This window comes from Corythoichthys intestinalis, chromosome 8 (assembly GCF_030265065.1).
Source record: "Corythoichthys intestinalis isolate RoL2023-P3 chromosome 8, ASM3026506v1, whole genome shotgun sequence".
NCBI classification, from domain to species: domain Eukaryota; kingdom Metazoa; phylum Chordata; class Actinopteri; order Syngnathiformes; family Syngnathidae; genus Corythoichthys; species Corythoichthys intestinalis.
The window spans coordinates 30,880,216-30,906,245 of record NC_080402.1 but is presented as its reverse complement, the minus strand read 5'-3'; the positions used below and the strand labels follow the sequence as shown (position 1 = coordinate 30,906,245).

The 26,030-nt window shown below is 38.3% G+C and overlaps 1 protein-coding gene across 6 annotated transcripts in view; it reads left to right on the top strand.

Annotated features, from left to right (window-relative positions):
• septin9b (septin 9b) overlaps positions 1–25,824 on the top strand; it is a 152,398-nt gene extending 126,574 nt beyond the window's left edge. For 5 of the 6 annotated variants that reach the window (XM_057842948.1, XM_057842949.1, XM_057842947.1 and 2 more), the window contains 9 exons: positions 659–850; positions 7,117–7,245; positions 7,469–7,550; positions 8,524–8,661; positions 19,034–19,151; positions 19,236–19,331; positions 19,408–19,504; positions 21,966–22,017; positions 24,220–25,824. In XM_057842948.1, the coding sequence (XP_057698931.1) occupies positions 659–850; positions 7,117–7,245; positions 7,469–7,550; positions 8,524–8,661; positions 19,034–19,151; positions 19,236–19,331; positions 19,408–19,504; positions 21,966–22,017; positions 24,220–24,439 (1,124 nt within the window). In that variant the 3' untranslated portion in view covers positions 24,440–25,824. Of the gene's footprint in view, positions 1–211; positions 337–658; positions 851–7,116; positions 7,246–7,468; positions 7,551–8,523; positions 8,662–19,033; positions 19,152–19,235; positions 19,332–19,407; positions 19,505–21,965; positions 22,018–24,219 lie in introns of those variants that run through there. The other variant, XM_057842952.1, reaches the window with a different exon arrangement.
• The last annotated feature ends 206 nt before the right edge of the window (positions 25,825–26,030 follow it).

Genomic DNA, 26,030 nt, shown 5'->3' with positions numbered 1-26,030 from the left:
AGATTGATGACTGTTGATGTACTTGTTTGTTGCTCTTGTGGTTTTGTGCCATTAATTTAATAAATAAATCACTGTGTACTATTTAAAATATTGTGCTGCATATACACTTATACAGTTTGTGTGTTGTTTAATTGCATGTATACCATGTCCGCAGTTTGCACTGAGAGGAAACTGTGGTTTTTTCTGCCATTGCACAGGCTCCTCCCACAGAGGGAAGCGTGAGTTACATACCAGCGCATTTGGCACAGTTGTGCGTCGTTCATTTTGCTTGTTGCAACAGTGCCTGGGCACATGTTGTATGTTGTGTTTATCTTGCTACAGCTCCTCAGAAGAGAGGTAAGATGTGATTTGTGGTTGGCTGTGTCCACCTGTTGAGCCTTCATAAATCTTCAACTAAGCACACCTGCAGTTTACATTATGCTTTAGTTGGGGTGTGGAGTAACTACTCAAAAATGTTGGGTGTCATGTCTGCTTGGTTTATTCTAATCTGCTGATTGAATATTTGGTGTAAAATTGAGGTAAGAAAGTAAGGATTTAAGACAATAACACTAAACTGAAACTCTCTTGGCTGTGTTTCGACATGTAAAAGTGAGATGACAATCTTTACAATAAAATCCAGTTGCTCATCAAGTTCATCATCTCTTTATACTTCCTTTAGGGTCAGAAATCAGTCTGAGCCACAGCAACATGTCCGACTACACCAAGCCACACCACCCAAACCCGCCGCATGGCAAAGGGGACAAGGCCCACCACGGCAGCGACTTTAGCTATGTTGGCATCGACGCCATCCTGGAACAGATGAGGAGAAAGGCCATGAAGCAAGGCTTTGAACTCAACATCATGGTTGTGGGTGAGTCTAAGACCTGCCTGCCTAATATTATTACTATAAGATTTGAAAAATAATAATTAAAAATAGGCTGAAAAAATATCTTACCTTTCGCTGCTGCAATTGATTTAGTTATTTATCTATTTTTACCATTCACTTAACTGTTCACTTTGCTGCCATGTTCCCTTTAATTTGCATGCATTTATCCCTGTGTCAAATGATCAGGAAGTGCTGTGGTGTTGCTTCAGGAAAAAGTAAGCGTTTACTTCATGCTGCTTTCAACTTACCACTTTTCTGGGTCAACATTTTATGCATTAACAGCCTCTGTCCATAACTCATTGAGTTCACCGGCCTTGTTCCTTGGTCATGCTTTTGTTGGCAAGAGCAGATATTTATCGTAAAAATAATTCAAAATGACTTTAACTGTTCTCCAGACTCCACAAAGCACATGTGGACGTTACAAACGCCACACTTACTTTCACATAAATGGATTACCTTTCAGACTATACTAGTTAGTTTTTTTTTTTTTCTTTGAAAACAGCCGCAGATGTTTCCAATAAACCCCAAACCTGTAATTTTTTTGTGTATGTGTTTACACCAGTCACTGTTTTTATTGAAATGAGTGCTGAGTCAATCACATGGTACCTATTATGAATATTTTAGGGTTTCGCTGCCACATTCCAAAATGTGGACTAAAGCTGTTTTTTAAATGGATGAACTTCAGGGAGTAATAACTAACACATAGTGATTAACTCTGCACAGAACAGGCTTATGAATGTGGACATAATGAAGTGGAATTGTTGAGTCTTTTTGGTAGATGTGTTAGCATTAGCGGCTAGCCCTATCATGGTCACAGTTTAAGGTGTAATTCTACATGGGTTTTCACCATCAAAGTTGAGCATTTCTACATTTCACTATGGCCAACTTCTCTTTAAAACTCTACCTTTAGCAATGCAGGGGAGCCATGTTATACATTTCTGTGCCCGCAATCTAGGACAATCCCCGTTTCTTGATAACCTCTTTATCAGAATATTACAGAACAGGGATTAATATACTTTACTTTACAGTATTCGTAATTTTGTAAGAAAGCCCTTTTAGGAAGATTTAAGCCTGTTTTAGGGGGCAGTCTTGTCTCATGAACATGAGCAGCGGCTAACTATCTCTATGGGTTTCATGATGACCTAAGGCAGCGCTGACTATGGCACGGATGGACAGGAGCTTGGAAGAACAAAAGCAAGCGCCTATAAAAAGAAAGAAGCATTTTTAACTTGCGGAATACTTCATAGTGTTTATATTTTTCATTTGGTGAATTGGTGTTTCAAAATTTGTGAATCCAGTAAATCTCGATGCAGTTAAGATTATTTTGCTGTTTAACTCCTTTACTAGCAAACATCATGTCACATCATGTCCCTTCTTTCAAGCGCCACAGAATAATGTGTTCTTTGACTACATGAACATAAAACTTACAAAATGAACAAATTATGTTCCCATCATAAGCAGATTTTAAGGGGGGGCCAGGCCCCCCCGGTGGCCTGAAAGCGTCATTGCATGTAATTGACTTTTATATATATATATATTTATATACAGGGGTGCACATAAGTGGTCCGCATGCGCGCATGCGTACTGGAGGTAGACAAATGCGCTGGGCCTCAACGGTTTCCATACGCTTTTGCGTACCGATGGCTGACCACTGTATTTGCGGTTGACACGAGAAAATCACTTCTCGAAATGTCAAAGAGGCAGGCCCCATGAGTAATTACTTCCGTGTTTCCCCACCCCCGTCAAAAGACGGACGGACGACAGAGACGTCACCGGAGCTACCGGAAAAAAGGACTTTTGCCGAAAAGTGGCGGCAGGAAGTACCATGGCTAGAAGCAAATGCTGCTCGCATGGAAATGTGGTGCAACATTTCCCGTGAGAATCCCAATGTCGTTAATAAGAGCAGCGCATTTTATGTAGGGTCAAAGAATTTTAGCCATCCAAACTTTGAAAAGCACGAAAAAAACAGAGCATGTGGCAATTAAGAAAACTATCGATGTCAAGACAGGACCCCACTCACCCTATGGCCAAGTGGCGGAAAAAAGTCATTGAAGAAAAGTGCCATGAACTGACAAATGTGTTTTTGCTCGCATTTCACAAAGCTAAACATGCACGTTCAATGAGCTCTTATGAGGAGGACATCCCACTTTTACAAAGGCTTGGAGTGAATGTGGGAGTTGCATATGAATGCCTTTTATTTTGAATTAGTGCTTTTATGTTTATTCCTTTACTTTTCACTTCAAAGTAATGGCAATTTTGTTGTGCCAGTTGATGTTAATCAAGCGTTAATTGTTTATATAATGAATTAAAGGTAATTGGGTCTAAGTAAAGCTTGTCATAATTTTTTCGCATCAGGCGGGTCGGCTCTCAAGCTCAATGAGGACCAAGTCACATCGCCAGGTCCTCCTCTGAGAACCTGGACAAAAAAAATATGTGCACCCCTGTTTGTATATATATATATATATATATATATAGTAATAATAAAAATTGTAAAGCAATAAAACTGCAACAAAAATGAATGACATGAACAAAAAACATATTTTTATAATGGGTCGAAATTATTTTTCGAGCACCTTAGACAGTCATTTGCTTTGCATATTTTTTTTTTAAAAAAAATATCTATATTAGAGAAAAAAATATTTTTTTTAATGATTTTTTTTTTCTTTGAGAATATTTTTTTTGATTGAACTTTTTTGGGGATTGAATGATTTAGACACAAATGTCCTTATCATAATATGGCCCAAACACAAAGAGGATTGCTTTAAAGAAAACTTTTTCAATGAAAAATTGAAAAATTTGCATTTGAACACTTAATCTCAAATATTTTTTCGCATTCAAAAACTTTTTTTCTATGATTGAAATTTTTTTCTTTTTTTTGGATTGAAGTGATTTTTCTTTTTGAAAATCTATATATTTTTTTGAAGCAACTTATTTTTTGATTGAATAATAAAGAGAAAAATGTCCTAGCCAAAATGTGGCCCAAACACAAATCAATTTAATCAAATTACTTCAATCCAAAAAAAAAAAAACTTGACTTCAATCCAAAAAAAAAAAAAAAAAATCAGCATTTTTGTTTTTTTGTTTTTTGTTTCAAATTTATTTTTGCATTCAAACATTTTTTTTTTTGATTGAAGAAACTTTTTTTTTTTTTTAAATTTATTGAAGAAACTTTTTTTTTTTTTTTGATCGAATAATAAAGACACAAATCTACCTCCATATGGCTCCGCCCAAACGATACAATTTTTGACTGGGGTAACTACATTGGCACGACACCGGCGAGCGTACCAAATTCAATGGATGACGATCTTGGAGAAAAGTATTGCTTAAGCAGCCTGATTAAAAATTCCACTCAAGAATGATGGGAAACAAAAAACGCTCATTGTCAACTTATTATTATAAATATTCTTGTATGTTAATTTTATTGCTGACACTGCGTTTTGGGGTCATCAATATGTTGTGCCCCCTCTGCCCCAAAAGTCAAACTTCGCGTATGGTTCCAATCTATCATAAAAAAAGTTCCTCTTTTTCGTTCTTTACATATGAACAGTTAAACATCATAAACAACATTGTTTATTTGTCTCTTGTAGTGTATGAGTTATAGTAAATAATGATACAGACATAAACTAAAACACATTCCATTGAGATCACTTACTAGTAATAGAACTTGTGTGCAAAACACTGTTTTTTTCTAATTAGTTATTCAATTGTAAACTGATGCTTAAAATTGAGAAAAATTTTCACATGAATGCACCGACTGTAGATCATGCAGACAGAATTAAAAATCCAATTTCACTTGATTTTCATTTGTTATGGCAGTTAAGCATTAAGGTGCTAAATTCAAGATATATAAGGTGTTTATGTGCAAAACCACAAGGCAACACATTCCTGCTGCATGACCACTGTGTTTTTTACATATCAAAGTGCAGACAGAGTGAGCTGTAGTCATATTGAGATGCAATGTTTTACTATGAATGTCAGTGTAAATGTGATGAATTTTAAATCATTGCTGTGAGCCAGCTCAGTTTTGAAGCTGGCATGTATCAACTTGCTTTATCACCTTGACTGCAAATGAAAGTTGTGCTTAGATAATAAATCACTGTATTGTTAAAACACAGTTTTTACTGTCCACAAGGGTACCAAACAATGGTTACAGCGTATGCCTTAGTAATATGATCTATTGAAGTCCCTCATAAATTAATTTTGAGTAACTGCACTACTATTGCAATGTTTTGCTACAGATTAATAGTATATTTAATGTTATACAACACAGAGAGTTCGATTTGTGTGCCTGTATATTTTTTTACTGGGGCATGAGATCACTTTGACAGCTGTAGGGTCCATGAAGAATCCATAGAGGTCAAGAGGACAGATGTAGTGTGTAGACCACATACACAGAAATATACTACTTTTTTTCTAATCAATTACTCATTCATTGATATATACACTGTGGTAATCTACAAGGTCAGGTGTTGTTGAACAGATAATACAATATAATTATACTGCCATATACAAGAAGTGAGGATATGCAAATGTGACTATCTGTTATGTACAACAAATTCAAATTGATTTTAAAATCAAAATTCAGTTGGTTTTGTTATAACTGTCACTGATGTAATTATATGAACATAGCCCATTAAAACATATATACTGTATATAGAGTATACCTGTATATACAGGGGTGACAGTGGCTAGAATGTCTTGCCAGAACTCCCTGACATAAAGGTCGCAACAGTCAGAATTTGTTGTTGTTGTTGAGGGGAGGTGGGGGGTCAAACCTCCTAAAACCACAGAAATGCAAAGAAAACTGCTTTTGGCAGTTATGCCTATAAAACACAACAGGTTTTGCATTAGGCTACTGCATTACACTTACTGCAAGGATGAATACATGAGAAAATGATTTTCATTCAACAATTTTTTAATAATGTGCAAAATAACTGTTAATAAAAATACTATACAGTAACCCCAACCTCCATGTCCTAATTTTTATTTCAATTTTAACTACTTAAGGACATAGGATGTACAGTACATTAAAATTGAAGAGATGATGTAAACATTGACTTATATATTAAAGTAACATACATTAACACTTACATTATGCACAGTGAAATAAGATATTTTGAATATTTACATTGTAAGGAAATAAATAAGTAGCCTAACATAGGTAAATGAACAAAAATAGGTCCAAAGTGCAATTTAACTATATTGCCAAATGTATCACATTTGAGACAAACTTATTGTTTTCAATCTCACTTTAATTTGTTTTACTACAAGAACTGCATGTAATGCTAAATGGAGGGGTGCCCAATCCCGATCCTCAAGAGCCCCTATCCAGCATGTTTTCAGTGTCTCCCTCCTTTAATACACCTGAATCAAATGATCAGCTCATCAGCAAGCTCTGCAGCAGCCTGATAAAGATCCTGGTTAGTTGATTCAGGTGTGTTAGAGGAGGGAAACATGGAAAACAAGCTGGATAGGGGCTCTCGATGACCGGGATTGGGCACCCCTGGCTTAATGTATCATTTCTGATAAAAATTAGACAAATATATATACATTAATTTTCTTTAATGGTTTTTGAAAATGCATTATATAATGTTCAAGGACAACATAAAGCTTTCAAATAAAAAACAAAACAAAACAGAATTTCCTGTTCATTATATCCGGGGTCAAGCATTATAACATGGAAGATGATAAAATAAAATAAGCCTCTTCAAATCATTCCTTTCTCTTAAAGGTCTGATCAATTTTATATTGGATTGCCCCAGAATCATGTGCATTTGAACCAATCAGAGCTAACTAGCCATGCTGATCACATGTCAGTATGTCAAACAATTGAACGGACAACTGGAGTCCAGGCAGGGTGGTTTGCATGAGCACATCGACGAGAACTCTGTGCCTTCCTTGGAATAAATAAATAATCAGTATCGGGGTAAATGGATGACGCCACACAAGCACTTTATAAGCCTTGTTGTTAACACTTGTGTTTGTAAAAATCTTCCATTAGTACATTTTCCTCTTGGAGATGCGTGTGTGGCAGCTTGCCAGTTTTTTGTTTTTTTTTTTAAACATGGAGGTTTGACAGTCATATTTTTGGGATCAAAGCACCGTTCCGTCTCCAAATTTTATACCGGAACTGCTTTTCGGCCCACTTTCACCCCTATATACACGCACACATGGTCAGGATTTTAAATGTGGCTTCCTAAAACTTTTAACTCACTTTCTTGTGTTTGTTTGTGTGTGTATATTGTGGGCAGGACAAAGTGGCTTGGGCAAGTCTACTCTGATGAACACGCTGTTTAAATCAAAGGTGAGCCGTAAGTCAGTTGAGCCTAAAGCGGAAGACAGGATCCCAAAAACGGTGGAGATCAAGTCCATCAGTCACGGTGGGTCATCGCGCTAGTCTTGCACAAATCTATCCATCCAACCATTTTCTATCACTTGTTCCTGATCAGCTATCCAGACTGACATTCAGCTTGAGGCAGGGCACAATCTCAACAGGTTCCTAATCAGTCAAAGAGTACAGAGACAAAACAACCACTTGTATTCACATTCGCTGACCATTTACAGTTTTCAATTAATCTCTTTATGCATGTTGTGTCCATGCAGATATTGAAGAGAAAGGTGTAAGGATGAAGCTGACGGTCATCGACACGCCAGGCTTCGGGGATCAGATCAACAATGAGAACTGGTGATGCCTCAGTCATATCAAAATCACTGTATACTATAATGTTTTCAGTCTGACATCATAGGTGTAATGTACAATGTGATCAACAAAGAATATGTGGAATTAATATTTAATGCTGATCATATGTATCTTCGACACAAATTATCTACAAAAGTCGAGATGCCGAATGAGATTGTAAAATTCCGCATAAACTTCACGAAACTGTAAACAGATTTCTTGTAAACCTTCGGGCAGATCCAAGTTTCCTGCAATTTGTTGCTTTCTTTCTCATATATTCCATGAATGAAGTCAGTTTTGTTAGGCCTTTTTTTCTGCTCACAAACAACTGCAAAAATAATTTGTGATTATTTTCCCAGTGTGGGAAAATGTCTTAATCAAGCTGCTTCCCATATGTTCTCTGGCATTACACACAGTGAATACTGTCAAAGGCCACAATACAAAACCCTTGTGAGGATAAATTCTAAGAAGTCAGAGGTCGATTTTTGGGATATTTTGTCAGGCATAATCCTAATTTTTGGTGATGATGTGACTCTCAACATGTGTCATAAAGGTCTGAAAAAATTGTCACTAAAGATAGCTTTCAGTTCCAAATGACAGTATGTTTTCCACTTTGAACTAATTCCCTTGGAGATGTACTTTGCCCATGATTCCTAGCCTTTGTGCACTCTTGGATGGATTCCGCTGGGATCTTCCATAGCTCTGTCATCACAACCTTGATGTCATCCACATTTTGACTACGGGGCCCCCATGCTGAGCTGTTTGACATTGGGAAAGAGGTTGGGGGAGTAGGAAGTTTGAAGCAGAATTAAACTGTAGGACACATACAACACATATTTACACTAAGGGAAGAAGCAATAGAAAAACGATTATCTTATCTTATTATTTATCTGAAAATGAAACATTTGACTTAATGGATCAAGGATTCTGTTTTGATTGATGTTGACAAGGTTTTTTTCCTCCATTTTTTTTCCCTCAGCTGGCAGCCCATCATGAAGTTTATCAATGACCAGTATGAAGCCTACCTTCAAGAAGAGATCAACATTGACAGGAAGAAGAGGATCCCAGATTCGAGGGTGCACTGCTGCATATACTTTATCCCGCCAACTGGCCACTGGTGAGAACACACACACAGAAACGGCGAGATGCATTTGGCTAGCATGTTGCTAACTACACACAAACACACGCATGCTTGTGTCTCCCACTACTGCCAAGATGCAGGCCTACTGGGGATTTTCCAAAATCCTTCAGTTGTACCGCAGCTGGCTCTCTTGTGACCACATGTGGAAGTCATTACCTCCTCAGAGACATCCAAGTAGAACTTCTGAGAATAACATTTCACATTGGCATTGGTAAAATTTCATAAGATTGCTGTGTCACACTGACATAGCAACAATTTTCCATTCTATTGTTTACATTGAAGGATGACAACACGCACACTGAATACATTGGATTGGTATGAATGAATAATGCTGTACTAAGAGTATGGCAAAAAGCAACACAACAAATGTGCACAAACAGAAATATAATAGGGATTTACCCATGGTTCTTTATTAATTTAAAGCAAGAGCTTTCTGATTGTTGCTTAGTACGCAACATGCATATAAACATACGTCACATACAGACTATGAGCACTTAGTGATCTTGCGACCTCCGAGTGCTGTCTTCATTCACAGCTGGCTCATGTTTCCGACGTCCAACCTTGCCCACTTAAAAATTCCCCTTGAGAGGAGCCACTGTGTTTGGTGTGTGTTTGACAGCCTCTTTCATCGTGTGTTCATGTCGCCACAGATGTTGCTTCTGAAATGTGTGAGTGTGTGTATGTGCACTGTAACTACGCTAAGTAGATGCCTTGGATTTGCGACAGGAGGTATACAGTGACAACTAAACCACTTTGCTATACATATGTGCCTACATGCAGGCACAGTAATCGTTTACTAAATGTGTTTGAACAACAAGCATCTGTCAGCCAGCCAGCCATGCTGGCAGTCACACTGCCAGTCAGAGTTGTAGGCGGGAAAACAGTTGTTTTGGCAAGCAGCAAGCTGACAAGGATTTAAATGCATGTTGAAAAGACAACATGAATCGGAGCTGCTTAATGAATCTAGGCTCAGAAAGAGCTGTGTAGATGCACATAGCACATTCTTGGTTGAATTCTCCTCATAAACACATTACATTGGTGGTAGTCAATGTGACAACCAATACCAAAGAGAAAAAGGGCCCTATCACTAGTGGTTTCATTATAGACCCTTACTAGGCTAGATCAAATGGTGGAACCGAATACACGTTTAACTGTTGTGTAAATGTGTACCGAAAATCATCATGTGCCTTTGTCGTATGCTCATGGTTTAGATCAGGGGTGGCCAAGTCTGGTCCTTGAGGTCTCTATCTAGCCTGTTTTCCATGTCTCCCTCCTGTAACACACCTGAATCAATTGTTAATCAGCTTAATAAGCTGTGTAGGAGCCTGATAACAATCCTGATTATCCTGTAAGTGCAACATCTATATTTGGGGGATGTGAGTATTTCAGAAAGATAGTCCAGACTGTTAAATTTGGATGGTAAATTAGCCCCACATTTACATAATCTTGAGGTCAAAGTGCTGAGTGACTTACTTGTAAACATACATACATAGATTATCTCCCGCTTATTCGAGATCGGGTCGCGGAAACAGCAGCTTCAGCAGGGAAGCCCAGACTTCCCTCTCCCCAGCCACATCATCCAGCTCTTCTTGGCGGATCCAAAGGCATTCCCAGGCTAGCCAGGAGACAGTCTCTCTAGTGTGTCCTGGGTCGGCCCCGCAGCCTCCTCTCAGTGGGGCGTGCCCGGAACACCTCACCAGGGAGGCACCCCGGAGGCATCCTGATCAGATGCCAAAGCCATCTGGCTCCGCTTGATGCGAAGGAGCAGCGGCCCTACTCCGAGCCCCTCCCGGATGACCAAGCTTCTCACCTTAACTCTAAATGAGAGCCCGGACACCCTACGGAAGAAACACATTTGGGCCGCTTGTATCCGGGATCTTGTTCTTTCGTTCACAACCCACAGCTCTTGACCATAGGTGAAGGTAGGAATGTAGATCGACCGTTAAACAAACAGGCATGAAAATCTCTCACCATTCGGCGAAATTCGCCGTTTTGAAGTAAAAAAGGGCGACCTACGTGAATTGTGTAGATCCGAGGAGAAATTCTTTTTTTTTGGGGGGGGGGGGGGGGTCGGGAGGTTTTATTTAATTATTATTATTATTATCATCATGTGATTAACTTAGTACGTAAACTGAGCACTTAAGAAATCGGTTGTTTAAAAAAGTGACACGTGCTCAGTCAGCAAATCCTTCTAGATGCTTCGCTGACGAGAACCAATCATCGGCCCAAACTGCGTTCCATTATTCCAATCGCGCGCACTCTTTACGTGTACATGGAGTGCTTGGAGAGCCTTTGGTTGCATTGCAAAGCTGCGAGAACAAAAAGCAGGCCTTATCCAAAGCAGGGCAGACCAGAGCGCAGCATACACACTTCCTGCATTTGCCAGCAGATTGAATTTGGTGAGTAATGCTTTCAATCGTTTTCATATTTTGCGATATAATAAAGTTACTGCCATTCGTTGCAGCTTGCGTTGAACACTGCCAGAGCTAGCCAAATCTCCCGTGGAAAAAAAACCTCCCGTTAAATTGGCGTCAAGCTCGTGTATTTAGCGGTAATATTAACGAAGAAACGCACAGTTGAGTCAAATTAAGCGGCATGCTCTCGGATGGAGTGGGGCGCCTCGCATCGCTCCCGTCGTCTGCCTGAGACACGTTATTTTCGGTTGGGACTTGAGCTGACGGCCGGTGTCGGCACAACACCGGCCCGACGAGTGGTGGGAATGACTCTTGCTTCTCAAAGCTTTTCAGAAATACAGGGGTCCCTCGTTTTTCGCGGTCAATGGGGACCAGAACCCGCCGCAATAAGTGTAAACCGCGAAGTAGCGCCCCCCCCCCCCCCATTTTTTTTGTGCGTGTTCGACGTATTTATTCAGATTTTACATTGGAAGAAAGATACATATATATAAGACATGTTTTTTCACCTTTTTCACCAAAGTATCATTTATAAATGGTTTTCAAGCACTTCAAAATGTAAGAATTATAAGTTTTAAACATGTAACTGCCCACCGAATTATTTTTAAACAAGAATAAAGTAGTAAGAAAATGCTTGGCTTTATTAAATGCTTCATAGTGAGTCTACTCAAACCCTCTCAGGCTTTGTTAAACGGTGATTGACACATGTGCAAAGTTTTTCTTTTTATATATATTTTTTTGTTTGAAGCAACTTATTTGATTGAATAATAAAGACACAAATGTCCTAGCCAAAATGTGGCCCAAACGCAAAACAACATTACTTCAATGGAAAAATTTGTTTCAATCAAGAAAAATAGTTTTCAAATGCTTTTTTTGTCTCAAATTTATTTTTGCAATCAAAAACAATTTTTTTTGTTGAAGTGACTTTTTTGGGATTAAAAGTATATACTGTATTTTGATTGAAGCAACTTTGTTTTTGATAGAAGTAACTTTGTTTTTTGATTGAATAACAAAAACACAAATCTACCTCCATCGTTATTGAGAGAGAAAGAAATTAAGAAAGCTTTAAAACTAAAAGCCACCGGGGAGTCTTTTTTTTTTTTTTTTTTTTTTAATATTTATATTTCATTACATAGACATGCCTCGTAGGGAAAGGAGATTGAGGAATAAAAAAAGGAGTTGGATGAGGCTGCTAAAGGCAGTGGATACCTCATCAGCTGGGTGAATAGCAGACCTGGTAAGAACAAGTTTGCAAGGATAGTCGGGTATTAAATACAATTATAAACACAATTACAATGTTATTTTTCTATAAGATTTTATGTCATTGCTTTATTAATCATTAGGTGCTAGAGTTGTTAAGTATGGATAATAATGAAATACTAGTTTTGAGAAAACTGTGCTGTTGGTGGCTCAGTGACAATCTGATGTGGTTTGTTCTCAGATGAACAAATTGAGGAAGGAAGTTTTGATGCAGAGGTTGAAGGAAGAAAAGACTGACTGAGTCACAGCCAGAAAGTGTTGATGACAGTTTTGATTTCTATTCACTGTTGCCCCCTCCCAATTAAAGTATGTCACAGTCGCAGCCAATTATTATCTAAAGCTGGTTAAAATTGAAGTTATGTTGTTTTAAGGTGTATTAAATACTTGTTCATGTGCCCCTTTTGATCTACAAGCACCCGCCCCTCCACCGGTCTCTGCACGGCCCTGCTGAAACACAGTGTGGGTCGACAGAGCTCAATATTTTGTTGGGGTGTACAGTGTACTGGAACATATTTCCTCCACACCCTTCTCACCTTTTTAACCCCTGACCCATTTTCATGCCTGAACAAAGAGCTTCACCTTTCGGCTCAGCTCCCTCTTACCACGACGGACAGGTGCAGAGTCGGCATCACTGCAGACGGGCACCAATCCGCCTGTCGATCTCAGGTACCATTTTTCCGTCACTCGTGAACAAGACCCCGAGATACTGGAATTCCTCCCTTTGGGGAAGGACCTCATCCCTGACCTGGAGAAGGCATTCCACCTTTTCCAGACTGAGGACCGTGGTCTCGGATTTGGAGGTGCTGATTCTCATCCCGACCGCTTCACACTCGGCTGCGAACCGTTCCAGTGAGAGTTGAAGGTAACAGCTTGATGACACTACATATTCTGCAAAAAGCAGTGATGCAATACTGAGGCCACCAAACCTGACCCCCTCAACGGCTTGGTTGCACCTGGATATTCTGTCCATAAAAGTTATGAACAGAACCGGTGACACAGGGCAGCCTTGGCGGAGTCCAACCCTCACTGGAAATGGATCCATCCGACTTACAACCGGTTACACGGACCAAACTCTGACACCGGTCATAATAAGACCGGGCCCCCTGTATCAGGGATTCCGATACGCCATACTTCCAGAGCACTCCCCACAGGACTCCCACGGGGGACATGGTCGAACGCCTTCTCCATGTCCGCGTGTAGACTGGTTGGGCAACGGACCCTCCTCTCCAGTACCCCTGAGTAGACCTTCCCCCGGGAGGCTGAGGAGTTTGATCCCTACTTGTGAACACTTCTTCACAAATAGGCATATCACAAAAGATTTACTTAGTTGTTTCATTTCACACTCACCTGGTAGCCACCCGAAATGTTTGTATACCTTTAAGCAATGAAAAAGTCTTATTTAATAAAGAGCAAAACAGGTAAACATTGACTACCTCAGTTCATAGATACTTGTTGGTGGCTTGCTTAAATGTGCAGGATTTTTTCCCCCCCTGCATTTTCGCACCAAGAAAGCAAAGGGCCTACACTTATGCAATTTAGATTCTGACCACATTCGTCTGAAAGATATTTGCATTGATCATCATAGTAGTTTTACTTGCTTGTGAGTGATTTCTTCTTATTTGGCTTTAGAGACTTTGACAAGCTGAGCAGTCACTGAAACCGAGCACCCTTTGCTGCAGCAACCATTATTGATAATCGCCAAGCAATGTGTCCGCCCCCTTTGGTCATTCTGGTTATTACCTCATTGTGCAAGCATTCTTATTTAAAAATACAGCTTATGATCCAATACTTAAAATATTGTGTTTTGCATTGCGGCTTGTATTTTCCCCCCCATTCATCTACCCCCCCCCCCCCCCCCCTTTTTTTTTTTTTTAATTTTTTTTTTTTTTAATTTTTTATTTTTTTTAAACCATATTAATAGAGAGGACTGTCTGGATACAACAGATGGTACATATTGCTTTTGCAAATGTGTTGTCTTGACAACATATGCAGATATACTCATAAGATGAAACAGACATGCATGCCTACTCATATGACATCTGTTTGTAAGCACAACTTCATGTTGTTACATTTGTTGCTTTAATGGTGGTGTTTTTTCCTCACTAATCCACTTTGGAAGTTTTTGTTCCTGTCTTGTGTAAAGCCAACTCATCCTCTCCTCCGGGCTGACCCTTGCTGGATCTTTGAACCGGACTTGGCTTGGCTGAAACTAATTTAAGGGCACAGCCGAGAGTTGTAATATGGCAGTTTTTCTAGAGGCAAAAAAGAAAAACTGAGAATGAGTGACTAGTTGGAAACAGTGTACCGCAACAATGTCACTAATTATTACTCTCTTGCGACTAGTATGATCTTGTTGCACGGAGCTGGAAGATGTGAGCATAAATGAAACATTGTGCTCCAATATGAAGTTCAAACACGTGTGGAAAAACAAATATACTTTCAAAGTCAAATTTGAAATTCATAATATTACAATGTGTGGAATTTAACCAAATCTCAGCTACTCCACACATTCTTTGCTTTCTGAAAATCAGGTTAAACATATGCTTCGGTTCTGGAGGTGTTTGACTCTTAGCTCTTTGGATGTTCTTCCCATGCTTATGGGTTACAAAAACTAGCTTATTAGTTTATTTGCAGACTTATTCTATAATTTGGTACAAAACAGCACATGAATATTTGAGACATCCCTATTTAATAGCCTGCTGATCAGTCAATGGTAATTTTTGTCTTTTTTTTTTTCTTTCTGTTTCTGCACACTTATGTCATTTTTAGTTTTTCAACAAGTCTACGTTAACACTGAGTCATTTTTAGTTTTTCAACAAGTCTACGTTAACACTGACTCAGAATTTGTCAATTACATGAATAATTCAGGTTTAAGTGTATATTTTCTAGTGTTATGCACAAGACCACACTATGAAAGACAAAGACTGAACCTAAAATAAAAACGTACCATAACAAGACCAAGATTTCAGAGAATTGAGACTAAGAAAAGTAGAGACCGAAACGAGACCAAGATCATAAAAATCTATACAAAAATTAAACAAACTGTATTTATGTATGTATAAATTGTTAAGGTTGCCGTCCTTTGTAATTGTGGTATAATGTTAACACAAATATTTATCTGTTGATGTTCTTTAAAATCACAACCTCAGTGACAAGACCCTGTTGTACATTACCCTACAATCCCTCAGGTTGAGAGTGCGACATGCATTTGCCCTTCTCAAACCCACAAAATATAATGGTTTATTATTACTCATTCAATTTACTGGCTGCCATTGACGGTGCCAGCATTCAAGGCCAGTCCTTAGCGTGGAAATGAATTGGACGTCTATCACCGGCAACGGCATGCAATGAGTTAATTACTATTTAAAAATAGACGAATAAATAAGTAAAATAAAATAAAAATAGATAAATAAAAATAAAGCTACTTTGGAGTCGGGACAGTAACCAGTAACATTTACAATTTATATATAGCGTATATTATAATTTCAGAAAAATAATATAGAAAATACAATAATCATTAATAATTGAAAAATATATTGATACTGTGTAGTAAAAAAAATGCTCATATTTAATTACCAAAAATAGTCACAGTCCCCTTACAGGGTTAAAGCCTTAAGTGTCAACTTTTGAATGACCGTTAACCAGGGATCGGGAACCTTTTTGGCTGAAAAAGCCATAAACGCCACATATTTTTTAATGTACTTGTAATTCCGTGAGAGCCATACAATATGATTAAAACTAAAAATACAAGTAATGTGTGCATTTTGTGTAATTTCAACACTTTTAAAGTACAATAAGTCTCTTCTTTTTGAAATATTTATGCTGTTGCTTATCAATGATGAGTATTTCTTACCATTAATGCGACTTCCGGTGCTGCATAGTTTTGCTGATGGCTTTGTAGTCTGGTTGATACTTGGATACTTATGCACGAAGCACCATCAGTCCACACCGAAACAAGTTTATCCATCGATAGATTTTTTTCTTTACCGAACTCAGTGAAGGACTTGAATGAATCCTCCCCTCTTGTTGTCCCTTTCATAGTCAAAACCTTCCAATCACGCTGAACTGCTATAAATAGCTTACGTCTGTTGACTCATCCAAAGCGAGAGAAAAAACTGTCGCATTTATGTCCTTATGTCCTGCTGAAAAGTACAATACTCCTCGTCTTTTTTTTTTCTTTTTGCCATGTTCACAAAAGGGTTTCTAAAATTAGATGACAACGCGGCAAACGAAACTGAAAACGAGTTTACTTCCTGATCACACGCGCACATAGGCTGCTATTTTCGACAGCAAAATACGGCAACCCCGCTTGAACAGTGTCTCTGCCTCATCAGCGTTGCCTATGCAATAGATAGATAGTTAGATAGGGCACATCTAGGTTGCTATTTGATGATGTCTAGTGCGGGAGTGTTGTCAGAGCATTAAAAAAGTTAACATACGCCGCAAAAGTCACGTCTGCTCATTACTGCACAACACCAGTGTATGACTGGTGACTGTCGCTGTTTCGCGCAATGCGCAAAGGAGTACAATGACACTTTTTTTTTTTTTTTTTTTTTTAGGGCTGTTAAGCAATTAAAATTTTTAATCGAGTTAATAGCAGCTTAAAAATCGTAATTAATCGCAATTCAAACCATCTATGAAATATACCATATATTTTTTTTAGGGCTGTCATAATTATCGCGTTAACGGGCGTTAATTAATTTTTTAAATTAATCACGTTAAAATATTTGACGCAATTAACGCACTTGCCCAGCTCAGACAGATTTAAATGACAGTGGAGTGAAAGGCCCACTTGTTAATTGTGTTTTGCGGAGTTTTGCTGCCCTCTGCTGGCGCTTGGGTGCGACTGATTTTATAGTGTAAGTAATTATTGCCATCAACAATGGCGGGCTACTAGTTTATTTTTTGATTGGAATTTTTACAAATTTTATTAAAACGAAAACATTAAGAGGGGTTTTAATATAAAATTTCTATAACTTGTACTAACATTTTTCATAAAGAACTACAAGTCTTTCTTTCCATGGATCACTTTAACAGAATGTTAACATTGTTAATGCCATCTTGTTGATTTATTGTTATAATAAACACATACAGTCCTTATATACCGTATGTTGAATATATATATATATCCATCTTGCGTCTTATCTTTCCATTCCAACAATAATTTACAGAAAAATATGGCATATTATATAGATGGTTTGAATTGCGATTAATTGTGATTAATTACGATTAATTAATTTTTAAGCTGTAATTAACTCGATTAAAAATTTTAATCGTTTGACAGCCCTAATTTTTTTGTAAATTATTGTTAGAATGGAAAGATAAGACGGATATATATGTTCAACATACTGTACATAAGTACTGTATTTGTTTATTATAACAATAAATCAACAAGATGGCATTAACATTATTAACATTCTGTTAATAGCGAGCCATGGATAGAAAGACTTGTAGTTCTTAAAAGATAAATGTTAGTACAAGTTATAGAAATTTTATATTAAAACCCCTCTTAATGTTTTCGTTTTAATAAAATTTGTAAAATTTTCAATCAAAAAATAAACTAGTAGCTCGCCATTGTTGATGTCAATAATTACACAATGCTCATGGTGCTGAAATCAGTCGCACCCAAGCGCCAGCAGAGGGCGACAAAACACCAAAAAACACAAGTAACAAGTGGACATGACACTGTACTGTCATTTAAATCTGTTTGAGCGGGGCATGTGCGTTAAATGCGTCAGATATTTGAACGTGATTAATTATAAAAAATTAATTAGCGCCCGTTAACGTGATAATTTTGACAGCCCTAATTTTTTTTTACTTATTTATATTTTTTAAGTAATTAAAGATTGGTCTGCGAGCCAGATGCAGCCGTCAAAAGAGCCAGATCTGGTTCGCGAGCCATAGGTTCCCGACCCCTGCCCTAAACCCCAACCCTGTCCACAGTCGTTACCACTGTCCCTGAAAGGAGGAGACATCACTATTAGCATGACACAGACTTGAAAAATGTGAAATTGACCTATAACATAAGCTTAATAGAAATATTGATAATCACCGTTAGAAATTCTATTTGAGTGAAAATAAATCAGGTAGCCGTTGAAGGAATTTAAAACCATCATAATTATAGCCACCACCAGACAAAAACGTTTGTCTCTGCTTCCTCACTAAAGCACAATCAGACGTTTGGTTATAATGTAATAGAACATGGCTGACATCTAGTGGTTATACTATGTCATTGCAACATACACCGTCTCATCCATCTGCATTTTAGTTTTGTGTAGGCAAGATGCAGATTTTCTTCTCAGTTCGAGGCTCTGGTTTCTGATTCTGGCCTTCCTGTGTGGCGTTTGTAATATTTCCCCCGTGCTTGCGTGGGCTTCCTCCCACAGTTAGCTAGAAGCGATTCCAGCTCACCCATGACACTACATGAGGGCAAGAAATTGATGGAAAATTGATTACGTACAATATGGATTCTTAATGGACGTTCATGCATGTTAGTGTCTTTAAACTCATTCATTGCCAATAACAGCGATTGGACCTCTAATCCATTTGAACAATTCAAATGGATAGGATATCTATCACTGGGAATGGCAGCCAATTTGTTAAAACATATTGGACACATATTGGTGTCAATGACACTGAAAGAGTTTGTTAAAGTATTTTTTTTTTTTTCCGTGCAGTCTGAGGCCACTGGATGTGGAGTTCATGAAGCGTCTGAGCAAGGTGGTGAACATCGTGCCCGTCATCGCCAAGGCAGACACGCTCACGCTGGAGGAGCGGGACTACTTCAAGCAAACGGTGAGTGCCTTGTCATCAAGTTAGTCCCACGAGTCCAGTTCTTTTTCATCCATTCAAACGTACGCCATCCAATGTTTCGCGCAGATAAGGGAAGGGCTGCGGGCCAACGACATCGACGTCTATCCTCAGAAAGAGTTTGACGAGGATGCAGAGGACAGGATGATTAATGACAAGATCAGGGTAAAGCCATCTAAAGTGTCAGCTTATTCTTTATTAACATCACCTGACCTTATGTGTGGATTTACTTTATCTACAGGAAATGATCCCCTTTGCTGTGGTGGGCAGTGATCAGGAGTATCAGGAGAACGGCAAGAGGATTCTGGGAAGGAGAACAAAATGGGGCACCATAGAGGGTAACATGCACATTGATAATACTGGAGAAGTTTTACTGACTTGGAGCTGACAGTTGGTTTTAAATATTTTTTGGGTGCAGGTCTCATTTTTTGAGCTATAGCCCAAATTCTAGAGAAATATTGTACATGTACATATGTACATGTTATACAGTTTGTATCGATACGTGTGTGTGTGTGTGTGTGTGTGTGTGTGTGTGTGTGTGTGTGTGTGTGTGTGTGTGTGTGTGTGTGTGTGCATATATACATATATATATGGTACCTCTACATACAAAGTTAATTCGTTCCCGGAGTTTGTAGGTTGAAGTGGTCGTATGCCGAGCAGAATTTTCCCATAAGAATGCATTATAATTCCATTAATTTGTTCCACAGCCCGAAAACGTACACTAAATCCATAATACATCCGCTTGTACTCTTGCTAACAGCAATTAGACAGAGCAAAACAAATAAATTTAAATAAAAAGTGAAATAATAATATAATAATACTAGAAATAACAATAATAATACCTGTAATAATAGAACGAATCAGGTTCTAATTTGGCGGTTGTGTTTTGTGTGATGTTCCTGAACGCACTGCATGGCTGACGTGACAGAGTGAGAGAGGACTTTTTACTTTCACTTTTCATTGTCTGTTGATGTCAGCTGTGGCGGACAGTTGGCATGTTGTGTTGCACAACTTCTGAAATAAATGATTAAAAAACTGACGAAGCTGGCTAGTTCACTGACGCTCACACCACGCTCATATTTTTCTATAATTTCCATCTTCATTTAAATGGTAGGCCTCACCTTTTTCCTTTTTCACCACCTGCACTAACCTATCTTGGAATCCATAAAACCGCCGTGCGTCCGTTTTGGGGGAAAACAAAGAAACTGTGGTGCTATCATAAATAGTCGTTTTTTGAGGATTTCGTCGGATGTAGAAACAAATTGCGAGTAAAATTTTCCGTCGTAGGTTGAAACGATCATGTGTCGAAGCGATCGTATGTTGAGGTAGCACTGTATGTGTGTGTGTGTAAAATCAAATATGACGTACAATGAAATAGGGAAAAAAAGAACCATTACTGCAATGTATATTTAATACTTTTTTTTCTTAAAAGATACGGCTTCTGTAATTGTAATTGTTTGCAAGTAGTCACGACACAGAAGGTAAAGTAAAGTAAGGTCAGCTGCGGAGTATAAATTGGACGTGCTGAAAAGACAACAGACTGCAATTTTGGAATCAGCATGCCAATTTTATCTTAATTAGTATAAATCTAGCTCGACAGAATTAAAAAAAAAAAAAAAAAATCCGTTGAGTTCACTTTATTAGATGCCATTGATGGGTGATTTGTTTCGCAGCAGATCACAGACACACCATAGAACAACATATACAGTATATACATACAAAAGCAACAAGAGCAATAATAATATTTAGCAATGCCTGCGTTAATGCGCCAAATACACAGACATGTGGTAAAATTAAATGAGTACTGTTCTGTAGCAGCGAGGTATAGCATACCTCTGGTCCACATATGTACCAAAAGTATTGCGTACAATTCTTAGAGAGTTCATGTCCTTGATAGCAAGGTTTCCATACCAACAAAGTATGCAGGATGTATATTCCCCAAAGTAATCTTAAATATGTTCACCCAAAAGATCATTTTAGCATCCGCATGTTCAGGGAAAAAAATTTGCTTCGCTTTCTTCAATAACTTTAACTTTAGTAAACAAGTTTAGCCATAAGAAATCTCAATAAATTACAATATTGTGGAATTCTCAATTTTTTATTGAAATGTGTAAATCATACAGATTCACTACTCACTGACTTTGAAAATCACTACGGGCTTTAAAAAAAATGTTTAACATTTCTTCTGGTGTTTTATTGGTTTTCGAAATACATGGATAATGCGCTTACTTGAAGTGTGTAGTTTGGGAATTGAGGACAATTTCCAAGCTCACACAACGTCACTAATCGCCATTTGCAACCCCAAGCAGATATTCCGCTCTCTTGCTCTCAAAGGGAATTTAATTTAGTGCCTGCATGTGGATTTCAAAGCTTTACATAAATAGCATCTTCCTCCTCCTCCTATTTGCACTTTTGACATAATCTATAATTCAGACACGTGTTAGCTCTACTCTGGGCACCAGTCGCTTGTCACAGCTAGTTTGTGAAAACGAGTCTCTTGAAATCCCATTCAGTCAAAGAAAGTGCATTATATTAGAGCAAAGTGGAGGACTTGTCTTAATCTCACTTTGGCAAAGAATGCCTGCATTCATTTTAATCAGCAACACTGCCACCATGTGGTATAGATACGCCGTGCAAGCACAATGGAGTTGAGTGGATTTATGTGCTCATATATTTCCTCATTATATCGTTACAGTTAATGGGTTGCTTGATTTGCCTGTTGGTGATGAGTTCCATTAGAGTGCATGAGGAATAGTATGATAAAAACAACCTCGCGTACATGTCTGCTTTGTTTTGCAGTGGAGAACATTGCGCACTGTGAGTTTGCTTACCTGCGAGACCTCCTGATCAGGTGAGATGCATCCACATCCAGAAAAATATTGGATTACATAAATTGTTGTACATTGTTATTTCATTATCATATTCAATGCATGGCTATTGCTCTTTTCCAATTATCATTTACTTTGAATTACATTGCTCTTGGGCTGTGTTACAATATGGAAAAGTATTTATTTTTAGATATCTGCATTGAATTTTATTGAACTATCAAATATATGGCATTGGGTGCTTGTGAAAAGATAAAAAAAGTCTTAAATAGCATTATTTTGTGAATTAAAATCATATTTTGAGACGATTCGACTATATACAACAATTTGGCAAAGCGCAGATGACGAGAAATTAAGTCTTTTAAATCTTCTGTTTAGCCCCACCTGTCATAATAGCGCTCAAGCGTCCCCAGCTGGATGATGACGTCGGCAGGGTCACAATTTGATCAGATTTAGAATTCAGCCCATTGAGGGGGAAGATTCAGAACGAGGAAAATGCGACAGAGCCGTAAAATGTAATCATTGTTTCAATCTCTCTGCTCCAATATTTTTACAGGATATTCTTTTTATCTAAGTATTTTTTATAATTGCTAAATAATTGGTATGGGCATGACAAATAAGTCTTTTGCTAAATGTAATATGATACATTACAAATACCTTTATTCAGTACAACAGGGCAAAATTACTGCATAATGGTCAAAACTGCCGACTTCTTGCACCTCCCGAATGATGTTTTATGCAACCGTAGTCAGTCCAGCTTTTGTTATTTCCCCGCCCCGTCTTCGGAGACTGAGGAAAGAGCGTAAACAAAACAGGAGGTGTGACAGCTAGCTGACATGCTAACCCGTACCAAGCGGCTTTTCCAAATCTTTCTCACGCTTTTCGGAAACGAAAAATCACACAAAACTACCCCAACTCATGTCACATATGGCGGCGAGGGTGACTGCCTTCACCGATCAGCCAGCCCCCAGCGGTGAGCAAGTTTCGGCTCGTCGTCCCCCTGCTGCGGGCAGGAGTGCTCGTTGCTGGGGAAGCAGCTGGAGAATGACCCCCTAGCGGCTGTTCCAATCTTTTTCACCTTTTGAAAAGGAAAAATCACACAAAACTACCCCAATTTATGTCAGACACAGCGGCAAGTTACAGCTCGTCGTTCTGGTTCGCCCCGGCGGGCAGGCAATGCTCGTCGCCGGGGAGAAATGGGGGAACGCAGAAAATGTAAAAAAAAAAAAAAAAAAAAAAAAAACCAGCAGTATTATGACCCCAAAATGCAAGCCACCTTCTTATTAAAACATTTGCCATGATCCCAAATTTTGAAATATTATAAAACACGAAGCTTACTCACTTCCTTGTCCGTCCAATGGTTCCTCGGTTGTCTGACTTTTTTGGGCCATCTCGGTGAACAAGGATCTGTTGGAAATCCAAAAAGCCTCACACCACTCTCCCTGGTGCAGCAACAAAAGCCTGCAGCACATTGGGGTGGCGTGATGCAAAAAATAAACAAATTAATCCGCAAAATCAGCTGAATCTGCAGTCCTTCTGCATGCCAGATAGTAATGGCTGTTTTGTGAAGATAATCTCTACCACTGACGTCACATTCGCTTTCTTCCTCAACCCGAGACTGGAGCCGGAAGTCACTCATTTTCTTTCGCTTCCAAACACATCCAAGCGGTCCATTTCATTCAGGAGCATAAAATACCGTGTATAATATGAAATAAACATAAACATGCTTTTTGGTGTCATTGGCACTTTAATACTAAATGGAACAAGTCACGAGTCTCTATTAACTCCTTTAAGAACTAACATTGTTTGTGGCATTACTTGAAGGAGTTGATAAATATATTATTTCTGATTATATGCTGCATTTATACTGTTTGTGTAAATATTTATAACTTTTTAAATTAATTGCTGTATTCATTGCCTATATCCTCTTATCCTCTATTTTTGTCATGCAATTATAAATTTATTCTTGGAATGATACATTCATTCGTCCATTATCTGTACAACCTCAAGAGGGTTGTGGGAGTGCTGGAGCCTGTTCCAACAGACTATGGACAGGAGACACAGTACTGCCTCCACTGGCTGCTAGCCAGCTCCCACCCCAGTCTCGTAATGACTTTATACTGTTATAGTTAAATATATTTTTGGAGAATACTTTTACATTTATCAGGTTTTCATGACTTAACAGAATATGTGTATTGATGGGGAACATTTGTCTGGGTGTGTTTCAGGACACACATGCAGAACATCAAGGACATCACTGGAAGCATCCATTATGAGACGTACCGCGTGCGGAGGCTAAACGAGTCCAACGGTCACTTCAGCCCACACCCGCCCGAGCGTCCTCCCGCTCAGCTGAAGGCCAACGGTCAGCCCGAGCTGCTACCGGCCGGGGCCATGCAAGCCAATGGGGTGTCTATCCAACATCAAGTTCTGACCCACGAGATGTAGAAACACACACGCTCGCACACGCATTCCGTTTACATGAACAGATAGATTTGCAGAGACATGTTCTATGAGCCTCAATATATTTTCCTAATGGGATTTTTCAGTAAAATCAAAAATGGGCTGAAGCACAGCAACAAAACCACTTTTCTATCAAAATAATATACATGGAAATCCACTCCTTCTGCTAATAAGTTTTCCATACATCCACACAATTGTTAATATACAGTACTATAGGGGTGGGGAACCAATAGCCAACGAGGGCATGGTTTTCACTCACGTAACAGCCAATCACAGGGCGTATATAGACAAACAAAACATTCACCTCTACGGACGAGTTAAAGTGTTCAGTTAACCTAAGCATGCTTGTTTTTGGAATGTGGGTGGGCAGTACTAGGAGATAATCCACGTAAACACGGGGAAAACATATAAACTCCACACAAGATGGCCAGAGCCCAGATTCCAACCGCTAACCTCAAAACTATGTTGTGGTGATGCTAACCACTTTTCCACTGTGCAAAAAATACTCCGAGGAACTATTTTAAAAGTCCACAAATTTTGAAACCACAATGATGGTCATAATAGTCTCATACTGAACATTTGGAGATCTTTATTAGAAACAAGTATGAGAGCCCCAGCAGAAAGAAATGGGGGGAAAGCGTGTAAACAATAAATGTTATAAATGTTTTACTTGGTAAAAAAAAAATAATTGGAAAACAAATTTTACAAGGATAAAAGATTAATATTAAGATAATATGACATTACAATAGAATTCTGAAAAAGTCATATTAAAAAAAAAAATTCTTGTAGTATTATGCATTTAAGAAATGCATTTTTTCTATTAGGAAAAGTTTTTAATTTTTTTAAATTTGGGTTTTGCTCCCATAAGATTTTTTCAAACTTCATTCAAGTTAAACACCACTTCACTCTTATAATTACTTTTTTCCTGGAGATAAAAAAAAGCTCCAAACAAAATGTTTTTTGTTTTTTTCCAATGCTATGACTTTTGTACTCTGAATAATACCCCTTTATTTCTACTTGCCCCATTGTCCCCTGCAAAAGGTTTCCCACCCCTTATTTAAAGCATACAGTGGTGAATCTAACATGGCATTTATACATCATTTTAGGTAAAACAAACAGCATTTAGTCTTTAGTTTAGCTCTGATTTGTGACATCAGTCCGGTTGACTTTGTGTTGTCATATACAGTAAGTACTTGTGTTTAGTTTCTAGGCTGTGTGGGATATTTAGATTTCCGTGATTTTATTCAGGAGCAAGTGAGATTCATTAGGTGTTTCCACACTGTCAATTGAGAAAAGAGCAACAGTGTGGATCAGCTCTTGCAAACGTTTTGTCATACACTGGTATGCAAAAGTTTGGGCACTCCTGATAATTTTTTTTTTTTTTTTTTAATTTTCCTTTGTAAATCACTTATCGTTTGGGACAAAAATTTCAGTTAAATATATCAAATAGCAAATGGACACAGTAATATTTGAGAAGTGAAATCAAGTTATTAGATAAACAGCATGTGCGTAATAATTTTTTTTTTTAAAGAAGAAATAGGCCAGCGCATGAATTTAGGCACCCTACGCTGCTACA